Below are 13352 nucleotides of genomic sequence, written 5' to 3'. Positions count from 1 at the left end.
ATGACTTGTCGGGACTTGTCCTACCTGCCTATCTACTTTTCCACCTATCCACTCCACCCTCTCCTCCCTGACCTATCACCTTCATCCCCTCCCCCACTCACCCATTGTACTCTATGCTACTCTCTCCCCACCCCCACCTTCCTCTAGCTTATTTCTCCACGCTTCAGGCTCACTGCCTTTGTACCTGATGAAGGGCTTTTGCCCGAAACGTTGATTTCGCTGCTCCTTGGATGCTGCCTGAACTGCTGTGCTCTTCCAGCACCACTGATCCAGAATCTGGTTTCCAGCATCTGCAGTCATTGTTTTTACCTAGGCAATTAGAAAGGCTACTAAAATGTTAGCCCTGATTCCAAGGGGGTTGGAGTATATATGAGTGGGGAAGTCTTATTTGAAACTGTACAAGATGCTGGGAGACCATATCTTGAGTACTGACAGCAGTTTTGGTCTCCTTATCTTAAGAAACGATATCATTTCATAGAAGGCAGTTCAGAAGGATCATTCGGACTATCAATACGGAGGAATCATCTTATAAGCAAAGGCTAAGCTATCTGGGATGCTACACATTGAAGTTTAGAAGAATGAGAGGTGATCTCATTTGAAGTTTCTTAAGGGGTTTGACATGATTAATGCTGAAAGGGTACCGGCCCCTCATGGGAGAGCCTAGAACAGAGGCTATAATCTCAATGTAAAGGGGTGCCAATTTAAGACTGAGATGAGGAAGAATTTCTTCTGAGGCTTGAGAGTCTTTGGAATTCCTTGTCACAGAGAGCTCGAGGACAGACACCTTGTACGTGTTTAAGGCTGAGGTAGATGGTTTCTTGATCAGTAAGGAAATCAAGGGTTATGAGAAAAAATGCAGGAAAGTAGTTGTGAAGATTGTTGGCTCAGCCATGATCCTATTAAATGGGAGAATAGGCTTGAGGGACTTAACTGCCCACTTCTGGTCCTCTATCTTTATGGTCTTATGACCTTATGGTAAAACGTTCTCAGAATTGTTCGTTTCAATGGGACCACCTTATGAGAGAGTTTAGGACTATTCTGCTCAGTCTCTTCTAGGATAGTTGTTTCATCCAGGAATTAATCTAATCAACCTTTGGTCCTTCCCTTACTTAGGTATGGAGACAAAAACTATATGCAGTATTTCAAGTATTTAAAATCTGATTGAAGTATTTCAAGTATATTCTCAACAACGATTTATGCTATTTGCAGCAGAACTTCCTTGCTCTTGTATTCCAACCTGCTTGGAAAGACTAACATAACATTGCCTTCCTAATTGAAATTAGGAATTCCTGTACTTTAAATGACTCCTGGAGAGCATAAAGAACGCGAATAGGGTGGGGGAGTTCAAAACTAAGGGACATATTTTTAAGAAGAGAGAAGAAAGATTTAAAAGGCACGTGAGGGGCAACTTATTCACACAAAGAATGGTTCTTATGTGGAATGAACTGCCAGAAGAAATGGTTGGTGCAGGTATAATTACATTTAAAAGCTGTTTGAACAGATACATGAATAGGAAAGGTTTAGAGAGATATGAGCCAAATGTAGGCAAGGCAACTGGGACTACTTTAAGTTGAGAAACTTGGTCGGCATGGATTATTTGGATCGAAGGATCTGTTTCTGTGATTCTAAACAAAGACTGTTAGATAGCTGAATACCATTTCATAGTTTTTTTTTATATCTACTTTTCCATTCTCCCTGTCAATGTGAATTGTTTCATATTTTCCAATGTTATATTCCATCTGCCATCTCCTTGATCATTCACTTAATAGCTCATATCCCTTTAAAGCTTAATTGTGTCCTTATCATTCAATTTCTCAACCAGCTATATTATCAACAAGGTATTATCAAACTTGGGTATGATACACTTGATCCCTTCACCTAAGTCATTGGCTTAGTGATTAGCTAACAAAACCAATAAGACCATAAGACATAGGAGTGGAAGTAAGGCCGTTCGGCCCATCGAGTCCACTCCGCCATTCAATCATGGTTGATGGGCATTTCAGGTTCATGTATCAGGTTCAAGTTTTCCTTTTCATAAACTGACCATAACAACCTAAATATTCTAAAATGCTCAAACATATTTGTGTTAAACCTCTGCAGGTACCCAAAAAAACTGGTGCAGACTTACTCTGTGTTCCCTAATCAGGATGAGATGAGTGATGTTGTGGTGCAGCCTTATAATTCATTGCTGACACTAAAGAGATTGACACAGAATGCAGACTGCGTGGTAAGTAACTGTAAATGAGATGGTTGAACTTGGTGCAGTACTTTCTGGATGGTTTACTGTCTGACAGTCAGGTATGGGAATGAGCTGGTACAATAGTATGCCAAATTGCACAAGTTGTTAAAGCGATGCTGTTTTGGTTTTTAAAGGTTGTTCTTGACAACACGGCGTTGAATCGGATTGCAACAGACAGGCTTCATATTCAGAACCCGTCCTTCTCCCAGATCAACCAGCTGGTAGGTAAAGGCTAATGCTCAATTGTTTTGGGTGGACACTTCAAGCCTGACCCACCATTCCATAAGATCATGGCTGCTCTGCCCCAGATCTCAACTCTTCTTTCGTGCCAGCTCCTCATACCCCATCAGTTTGTTAGTATTTCAAAAAGCTGTATATGTCATCTTCAAATACTTTTGTGATCTAACCTACGCGGCTCTCCGGAGTTTCTATCTGAATTAGAATCCCTACTGTGAGGAAACAGGCCCTTTGGCCCAACAAGTCCACATCAACCCTCCGAAGAGTATCCCACCCAGACACATTCCCTACATTTACCCCTGACTCATGCACCCAACCTACACATCCCTAAACACTATGGTAAGCTTAGCATGGCCAGTTCACCTAACCTGCATATCTTTGGATTATGGGAGGAAACCGGAGCACCCGGAGGAAACCCATGCAGACACTGGGCGAATGTGCAAACCCCACACAGACTGTTGTCCAAGGCTGGACTCAAACCTGGGACCCTGGAGCTGTGATTCAGCAGTGCTAACCACTGAGTGACTGTAATGCCCCTGTCGGTGAATTTGAGTTTTAAATGAGTGTCTCCTTATTCTGTTACCATATACCCTGGTGCAAGTTTCTCCCACTAGTGGAAACATTTTCTCAATACCTACCTGTTAAATGCCTTACAATATTTTATATTTCAATAAGACTGCACCTCATTCTTCTAAACTCTAATGAACAAAGGCCTAATCTGTTCAGCCATTCTTGATAAATCACCTGCATTCCAGGAATCAGTCTCCTGAATCTGTTTTGAACTACTTCCAATGCCCATATATCCTTTTTTTTAAATATAGGGAGCAAAACTGTAAATTATACTCCATGTGTGGCCTCAATAAGCCCCTGTACAGTTGTAATGCAGGTTCCCTATTTTTAAATTCCAGACCCTGACCAATAAAGGCCAAATTTCCAGTTGCCTTCTTACTTACTTGCTGCATCTGCATGCTCGTGTTTTGTGCTTCATGCCCAAAACCTTTTGTGCTACACCATTTTGTAATCTTCCTTCATTTAAGTAATAACCTTTTGATTCTTCTTACCGAAGTGCATGATTTCACACTTTCCTATTATAGACTCCAAATGCCAAGATTTTGTCTACTCTCAGCCTGTATACATCCCTTTTGAGATTCTTTTATTTTTGTCACAACATGCCCCCCCACCTATTTTTGTATCATCAGCAAAGTTGGATATATTACAGTCTGTCCCCTCTTCTATATCATTATTATAGGTGGTAAATAATTGAGGCCCTAGGACTGATCCTTATGGCACTCCACTTGTTACATACATCCAACCTGAAGAAGACTCATTCATCCCAACTCCGTCTTTTGGATTATGTTAATCTTTTCCAACTATCCTGTTGTTTCTTCCTTAATAATGGGCAGTGACATTTTCTCAAATTACAAGTTTTAGGGTAACTGGCATGTAATTCTTTCTGTCTCCTTCCCACTTGAGTAAGGACATCAAGTTAGCAGATTTTTGATCCGCTGGAACGCTCCTGCAGTCAATTGAGTTGTGGAATATTTCGACCAATGTCTCTGCAATCTCTATAGCTACTTTCTTTTAAAAACCTTGGATGCAGGCAGTTAAGACCTGGTGACCTGTCTAACTTCAAATAGTGTCATTGTATCCTACAAAAAAAACATAAAATAAAATAATACAGCACAAGAAGGATATTTGTTCCATAACTGTGGTTGACAAGGCCCTCAACATGCTTCCGTCCTTGCCCATTCCCATTACTCACTAGAGCAGGATTGCCCCCCACCGTTCTCACTTTTCACCCCATAAGTCTCCACATTCAAAGGATCATTCTTCGCCACTTCAGACAACTCCAGCAGAGCGTCACAAATACATCTTCCCCTCACTGCACCATCTGCATTCTGCAGGGATCGTTCCCTTTGATCACCACCATCATCCCTCTCCACAACACCTTCCCATGCATCTGCAGAAGGTGCAACACCTGCCCCTTCACCTCCGTGCTCACTGTCCCAGGGCCTAAACAGTCTTTCCAGGTGAAGCAACATTTCACTTGTACCCCCTCCAACCTTGTGTTTGCTGCACCCAATATGGCCTACTCTACATTGGAGAAACCAAACACAGACTGATTGACTGCTTTGCAGATCACCTCCAGTTGGTGCACAAGCTTGACTGATCCCGACATTTCCCGTAGCCACTCGTTTCAACACAGCGTCTTGCTCGCATGCTGTCTTGTCTGTCCTCGGCATGCTGCATTACTTCAGCAAATCACAGTGCTAACTAGAAGAGCAACATCCCATCTTCAAACTAGGCAGTTTGCAATCTTCTGAGCTCAATATTGAGTTCAAAATTTTCAAATTAAGAACCATTCCTTCTCTTTCTTTTAGCATTGTTTGTTACATTCTCTATCACCCTCTCTCCCCTTCCCCTACCCCAGTAGGACTGTCTGTTGTTTCCAGTGTGGCAGTTAGACACACCATTGTCCTGCTTTTCTCACATTCCAATCACATAATCTGAACTGTCAACATTCTTTCTCCCCAGCACTCCAACGCCCCACCCCTTCCCCCAACTGTTGCATAAGTGCTTCCCCCTCCACACTTTACTTCAGATCGCCTCCTTCACCGCCGCTCCCTCACCACCAGAATCCTGGAGGAAGAACGCCTCATCTTCCGCCTCAGAACACTTCAACCCCAGGGCATCAATGTGGACTTCAACAGCTTCCTCATTTCCCCTTCCCCCACCTCACCCGAGTTCCAAACTTCCAGCTCAGCACTGTCCCCGTGACTTATCCGACCTGCCTATCTCCTTTTCCACTATCCATAGAACATAGAACAGTACAGCACAGAACAGGCCATTCAGCCCACGATATTGTGCCAACCACTGATCCTCATGTATGCACCCTCAAATTTCTGTGACTATATGCATGCCCAGGAGTGTCTCAAATGTCCCGAATGACCCTGTCTCCACAATTGCTGCTGGCAACGCATTCCATGCTCTCACAACTCTCTGTGTAAAGAACCCGCCTCTGACATCCTGTAAAGCTGCAACATTACCTCCTAACTCCTATACCCAATGCTCTGACCAAGAAAGGAAAGCATACCTGCGACTCCATTTTCAAGAAGTATGAACCTGCACTCCAAGGTCTCTCTGTTCAGCAACACTCCCCTGGACCTTACATCCACTCCACCCTTTCTTCCCTGACCTATCACCTTCATCCCCTCCCCCACTCACCCATTGTACTCTATGCTACTTTTTCCCCACCTCCACTCTCCACCCTTCAGGCTCACTGTCTTTATTCCTGATGAAGGGCTTTTGCCTAAAACGCCGATTTTGCTGCTCCTTGGATGCTGCCTGAACTGCTGTGCTCTTCCAGCATCACTAATCCAGAATCTCATGAAGAACCCTCTAGACTCGAAACATTAGCTTGCTTTCTCTCTTTGGATGTTGCCTGACCTGCTGTGAACTCCAGCATTTTTTTTGTTTTCAATTGGGGACATTTTGCCCATTTGAATCTGAGGGAACTGTTATGAGGAATAATTTGTTTGATCTAACTTTCTTGTTTCCTAAACCCCTGCAATGCTTTTCTTCAAGTATTTATCCAGTTGTCTTTTGAGGGTAATTAGTTACTCCCTATCAGACAATCCAATCCTAATTACTTGTTATACAAGTTGTTTCCTCATCATCGTCTCTGATACTATTGTTAGTGTGTAATCCTTCTGGAATTAGCCTTATGGACAATAGACAGTAGGTGCAGGAGTAGGCCATTCTGCCCTTCGAGCCAGCACCACCATTCATTATGACCATGGCTGATCATCCTCAATCAGTATCCTATTCCTGCCTTATCCCCATAACCCTTGATTCCACTATCCTTAAGAGCTTTATCCAACTCTTTCTTGAAAGTATCCAGAGACTTGGCCTCCACAGCCATCTGGGACAGAGCATTCCACACAGCCACCACTCTGGGTGAAGAAGTTTCTCCTCAACTCTGTTCTAAGTGGCCTACCCCTTATTTTTAAACTGTGTCCTCTGGTTTGGGACTCACCCATCAGCTTCCTGCCTCTAGAGTGTCCAATCCTTTAATGATCTTATACATCTCAATCAGATCCCCTCTCAGCCTTCTAAACTCAAGCATATACAAGCCCAGTTACTCCAATCTTTTAGCGTAAGATAGTCCCGCCATTCCGGGAATTGACCGTGTGAACCTACGCTGCACTCCCTCAATAGCCAGAATGTCTTTCCTCAAATTTGGAGACCAAAAGTACGCACAATATTCTAGGTGCGGTCTCACCAGGGCCCTATATAGCTGCAGAAGGACCTCTTTGCTTCTATATTCAATTCCTCTTATGAAGGCCAGCATGCTATTAGCTTTCTTCACTGCCTGCTGTTCCTGCATGCTTGCTTTCTTGACTGATGTACAAGAACACCTAGATCTCGTTGTACTGCCCCTTTTACCTAACCTGACTTCATTTAGGTAGTAATCTGTCTTCCTGATCTTGCCACCAAAGTGGATAATCACATATTTATCCATATTAAACTGCATCTGCCATGCATCCCATCCACTCACCTAGCCTGTCCAGGTCACCCTGTATTCTCCTAATATCCTCCTCACATTTCACCCTGCCACCCATCTTTATGTCATCAGCAAATTTGCTAATATTACTTTTAATACCTTTATCTATATCATTAATGTACATCGTTAAAAAGCTGCGGTCCCAGCACTGATCCCTGCGGTACCCCACTGGTCACCGCCTGCCATTCCGAAAGGGAGCCGTTTATCACTATTCTTTGTTTCCTGTCAGCCAACCAATTTTCAGTCCATGTCAGTATTTTCCCCTAATGCCATGGGCAATTAATAATCACCAATGCATCCACGATTTCTAGACCCACCTCCTTCAGTACCCTGGGATCAGGTCCTGGGGGCTTAACAGCCTTCAGACCTAACAGTCTCTCCAACACCATTAGTGCAATTAACAGAATAGGCCAAGCAGAGGAAGAGTATTATGTAAATATTTTCGGAGCAGTCATGATCTCTCCAGTCCTTTATAATGAGAAATGGGAGTTGCTGATTCCTATCTTCAACACAATCATTGCTGTTAATTCTGATGTCTTTTAAGGTCATGTAGGAGTATGCTTGGATTAATGTGATGTACTGCGACGCACTCTTTAGTTTCAAGTATCACTATATAGCTGCAGTGTGACCTTACAGCATTGCTACGTGATTTTTTTAAATAGGTCTCCACCATCATGTCTGCAAGTACCACCACGTTGAGGTACCCTGGATACATGAACAATGATCTGATCGGGCTAATTGCCTCTCTCATTCCCACTCCAAGACTGCACTTTCTTATGACCGGCTACACTCCACTTACTACTGATCAGTCGGTATGTGCTATTGATAATATTTATTTGTTGAGGTTAGCCTTGCATTTAAATAATTATTATTCTTTTTTGTTCATACCTGGGCATAAGCATCACTAATATTTAATTGGTGATTAGCTCCATTTGACAGTGAATTATGGTTAAAGAGTCAGTATACTCAACTTCTTATATCAGATATTAGATGTCAAGTGCACATTATATGCAGTTCTCTTCAATAAAACAAATCAAATATTGTTGTCTTTACAAGCTACGTCACTTGTTAATTTTCATTTTTCTGTATTGTTAGTTGTGGACTGGATTGGAAAAAGGACTGTTTTAAAAAGTAAGGATTGTGGAAGAGGCCTAACAGGGAAGGCAGATGATCTTGGCATGGTTAGGAACATAGGACTGGGATATCATAACAATTACAGAAACATGGCTCAGGGATGGGCAGGACTGGCAGCTTTTAATGTTCCAGGATACAAATGCTACAGGAAGGACAGAAAGGGAGGCAAGAGAGAGAGGTGGGGGCATTTTTGATAAGGGATAGCATTACAGCTGTGCTGAGGGAGGATATTATTTGGGTGGAACTGAGAAATAAGAAAGGGATGATCACCCTATTGGAATTGTATTATAGACCCCTTTAATAGTCAGAGGGAAATTGAGAAACAAACTTGTAAGGGGACCTCAGCTATCTGTAAGAATAATAGAGTGGTTATAGTAGGGGATTTTAACTTTCCAAACATCAACTGGGACTGCCATAGTGTTAAAGGTTTAGATGGAGAGGAATTTGTGAAGTGTGTACAAGACAATTTTCTGATTCAGTATGTGGATGTACCTACTAGAGAAGGTGCAAAACTTGACCTCCTCTTGGGAAATAAGGCAGGGCAGATGACTGAGGTGTCAGTGGGGGAACACTTTGGGGCCAGCGACCATAGTTCTATTAGATTTAAAATAGTGATGGAACAGGATAGACAAGATCTAAAAGTTGAAGTTCTAAACAGGAGGAAGGCCAATTTTGACTGTATTGGGCAAGAGCTTTCGAAAGCTGATTGGGCGCAGGTGTTCGCAGGTAAAGAGATGGCTGGAAAATGGGAAGTCTTCAGAAATGAGAAAACGAGAGTGCAGAGAAAGTATATTCCAGGAAAGGTTGGTAGGTATAGAAAATGCTGGATGACTAAATAAATTGAGGGTTTGGTTAAGACAAAGAAGGCAGCATATGTCAGGTATAGACAGGATAGATTGAGTGAATACCTAGAAGAGTATAAAGGCAGTAGGAGCATATTTAAAGGGAAATCAGGAGGAGATAGCTTTGGCAAATAGAATTAAGGAGAATCCAAAGGGTTTTTACAAATACATTAAGGAAAAAGGATAGCGAGGGAGAGAATAGGGCCTCTCAAAGATCAGCAAGGCGGCCTTTGAGTAGAGCCGCAGGAGATGGGGGAGATATTAAACGAGCATTTTGCGTCAGTATTTACTGTGGGAAAGGATGTGGAAGATATAGAATGTAGGTAAATAGATGGTGACCTGTGGGAAAAAATGTCCATATTACAGAGGAGGAAATGCTGGATGTCTTGAAACACACAAAAGTGGATAAATCCCCAGGACCTGAGCAGGTGTACCCTAGAATTCTAAGGGAAGCTAGGGAAGTGATTGCATGCCTCTTGCTGAGATATTTGTATCATCGATAGTCGCGGGTGAGGTGGTGGAAGACTGGAGGTTGGCAAAAATGGTGCCACCTTTTAAAAATGGTGGTAAGGGCAAGCCAGTGAACTGTAGACCAGTGAGCCCGACATCGGTGGTGGGCAAGTTGTTAGAGGGAATCTTGAGGGACAGATGTACATATATTTGGAAAAGCAAGGACTGATTAGGGATAGTCAGCATGACTTTTGTGTGTGGGAAATCATGTCTCACAAACTTGATTGAGTTTTTTGAGGAAGTAACAAAGAGGATTGGTGAGGGCAGAGCCGTAGCTGTGATCTATATAGACTTCAGTAGAACGTTCAACAAGGTTCCCCATGGGAGACTGGTGAGCAAGGTTAGATCTCATGGAATACAGGGAGAACTCGCCATTTGGATATAAAAGTGGCTCAAAGGTAGAAGTTGGTGGTGGTGGAGGGTTGGTTTTCAGACTGGAGGCCTGTGACCAGTGGAGTGCCACAAGGATCGGTGCTGGGTCCACTACTTTTCATCCATTTATGTAAATGATTTGGATGTGAGCATAAGAGGTATAGTTAGTAAGTTTACTGATGACACCAAAATTGGAGATGTAGTGAACAGTAAAGAAGGTTACCTCAGATTATAAGGGATTTTGATCAAATGGGCCAATGGGCTGAGAAGTGGCAGACTGTGTTTAATTTAGATAAATGTGAGGTGCTTCATTTTGGCCAAGCAAATCTTAGCAGGGCTTATACACTTAAGTTTAGATTAGATTACTTAGTGTGGAAACAGGCCCTTCGGCCCAACAAGTCCATACCGACCCGCCGAAGCACAACTCACCCAGACCCATTCCCCTACCTTTACCCCTTCACCTAACACAATGGGCAATTTAGCATGGCCAATTCACCTAACCTGCACATTTTTGGACTGTGGGAGGAAACCGGAGCACCCGGAGGAAACCCACACAGACAGTGGAAGAATGTGCAAACTCTACACAGTCAGTCGCCTGAGATGGGAATTGAATCCAGGTCTCTGGCGCTGAGGCAGCAGTGCTAACCACTGTGCCATCGTGCCGCCCACTTAATGGTCAGACAATGGCTAGTGTTGCTGAACAGAGAGACCTTAGTGCAGGTTCATAGCTCCTTGAAAATGGAGTCTCAGAAAAATAGGATAGTGAAGGAGGTGTTTGGTATGCTTTCCTTTATTGGTCAGAGTATTGAGTACAGGGATTGGGAGGTCACGTTGCGGCTGTACAGGACGTTGGTTAGGCCACTGTTGGAATATTGCGTGCAATTCTGGTCTCTTCCTATCGGAAAGATGTTGCGAAACTTGAAAGAGTTCAGAAAAGATTTACAAATTTGAGGATTTGAGCGAGAGGGAGAGGTTGAATAGGCTAGGGCTATTTTACTTGGACCATTGGAAGCTGAGGGGTGACCTTATAGAGGTTTACAAAATCATGAGGTTCATGGATAGGATAAATAGACAAAGTATTTTCCCTGGGAGAAAGTGAGGACTGCAGATGCTGGAGATCAGAGCTGAAAATGTGTTGCTGGAAAAGTGCAGCAGGTCAGGCAGCATCCAAGGAACAGGAGAATCGACGTTTCGGGCATAAGCCCTCATTCCTGAAGAAAGGTTTATGCCCGAAACGTCGATTCTCCTGTTCCTTGGATGCTGCCTGACCTGCTGCGATTTTCCAGCAACACATTTTCAGCAAAGTATTTTCCTTGGACTAGCGGGCATAGGTTTAGGGTGAGAGGGGCAAGATATAAAAGAGACCTAGGAGGCAACTTTTTCACTGAGGGTGGTACGTGTATGAAATGAGCTGTCAGAAGAAGTGGTGGAGGCTGGTATAATTGCAACATTTAAAAAGCATTTGGATGGGTATATGAATAGGAAGAGTTTGGAGGGATATGGGCCAGGTGCTGGCAGGCGGGATTAGATTGTGTTTGGATATCTGGTCGGTGTGGACAAGTTGGATGGAAGGGTCTCTTTCCGTGCTGTACATCTCTATGACTCTATGGTTGCTTTTTAAAAAGTGAACCAAACTACCAGCACTTATGGTTGGGTCTATACAAAATACAATTCAGCTGGGAACAGGTAGTTAGTCTATGGAGTTGTAACCAGTTGTTGAAACAAAGACCTTCTGCCTGCCGACAACTATGTGATTGTCTCCCAGCTAGCTGAACATGTTGTGGATGTAAACAATATAGGCAGAAGCCTTCAGCACTCCTGAAGAGGAGAATGGTTTCCATTTGTTCTGCAGTTCTTAAAAATAAAATCTGAAACCATATTTTTTTCTCACCAGTTTCAGTAAGCTATCACCCTCACCTTGACCTCCTTCCACCTATCCCACCTCCATCGCCCCTCCCCCTAGTCCCTCCTCCCTACCTTTTATCTTAGCCTGCTTGGCTCTCTCTCTCTCTTATTCCTGATGAAGGGCTTATGCTCGAAACGGCAAATTCTCTATTCCTGAGATGCTGCCTGGCCTGCTGTGCTTTGACCAGCAACACATTTGCAGCTGTGATCTCCAGCATCTGCAGACCTCATTTTTTACTCGAAGATTTTAACCTACTGCGAATCCTTTTGCTTTTAACTAATGAGTCAGTTTATAACTTCGTGAGCAAGTCACTCTCAGACAAGAGGCACAGTGAGTAGTTTGGCGCACTGACCTCTCCACCGCTGAAGCCAGGTGTCAACTCACAGACACCTCCTCTTCCAGCCCCCTCAGCCATGACCTCACCTCCCATCACCCCACTCCTGGCACCTTCCTCTGTCACCACAGGAAATGGAAAACCTGAGCCCACACCACTCGCCTCACCTCAGTCCAAGGCCCCAAAGGATCTTTCCACATCTGACAGAAATTTACCTGTACCTCCACCAATGTCATCTACTGTATCCGTTGCACCCGGTGTGGTCTCCTCTACATAGGGCTTCAGGACGCCTACTTGTGGATCGTTTCAGAGAACATTTGGGACTCCCACACCAACCAACCCCACCATCTCATGGCTGAACACTTTAACTCCCCACTCCATTCTGTCGAGGACATGCAGGTCCTGGGCCTCCTCCATCACCAAACTCTTACCACCCGACGCCTGAAGGAAGATTGCCTCATCTTCAGCTTTGGGACCCTGCAATCACACTGGATCAATGTGGATTCCAACAGTTTCCTCATGTTCCCCACCCTCCACATTATCCCAGCCCAAAGCCTCTAACTTGGCACCACCTTCCTGACCTGTCCATTACCTTTCCCATCTATCTGCTCTATCCCCCTCTCCAACCTGTCATCTTCTTCCTTGCCTTCATCTACCTATCGCTTTCTCAGCTATCTTCACCACCCCCACTCCCCCCCCCCCCCCCCCCCCAAAACCCCAACCCATTTATCTCTCAGCCCCCTGGCCCACAAGCCTCATCCCTGATGAAGGGCTTATACACAAAATATCAATGCTCCTGCTCCTCAGATGCTGCCTGACCTGCTGTGCTTTTCCAGCACCACACTCTCAACTCAAAGGATCAGCTCTGGCAAACCTGTTGGCAGGGTCCGTTGAATTGCCTTCTCAGTTTTTCTCTCCACTCATAAAACCAGTAGTTTCTCATCTGCCTGGAGCTGGAGCGGTTTATAAGTGGGAAGAGTTAAGAGTTTTAACAGACAGTTATATGATGAAAGTTCTTAGTTTTTGTTTTCCCTTTACCTGTAGCCAGCATCTATTTATTTGTAATAAATTGTCATTTCCCTTAAGTGCAGACACCTGGTGTGTGCTTTTTTGTTAATCTGGGTCTACAATATAGGTGAATTGGGGAATATTTTATACTTTGATAAAATCTTTAACATTTATGACCAAATCTGGAAATAGTGGAACTTAATTTC

General features: G+C 43.8%; 1 protein-coding gene across 1 annotated transcript in view; it reads left to right on the top strand.

Moving 5' to 3' along the window:
• tubg1 (tubulin, gamma 1) overlaps window positions 1-13352 on the top strand; it is a 73312-nt gene that overhangs the window by 45546 nt on the left and 14414 nt on the right. Inside the window, exons 6-8 of the mRNA XM_060848520.1 lie at window positions 2101-2227; window positions 2374-2460; window positions 7703-7852. Coding sequence (XP_060704503.1) covers window positions 2101-2227; window positions 2374-2460; window positions 7703-7852 — 364 coding nt within the window. The remainder of the gene's footprint in view (window positions 1-2100; window positions 2228-2373; window positions 2461-7702; window positions 7853-13352) is intronic.

The sequence above is a fragment of the Hemiscyllium ocellatum genome, chromosome 32, assembly GCF_020745735.1.
Source record: "Hemiscyllium ocellatum isolate sHemOce1 chromosome 32, sHemOce1.pat.X.cur, whole genome shotgun sequence".
NCBI lineage: Eukaryota > Metazoa > Chordata > Chondrichthyes > Orectolobiformes > Hemiscylliidae > Hemiscyllium > Hemiscyllium ocellatum.
The sequence above is the reverse complement of the archived record's forward strand: the minus strand, read 5'-3'. Positions and strand labels throughout refer to the sequence as shown.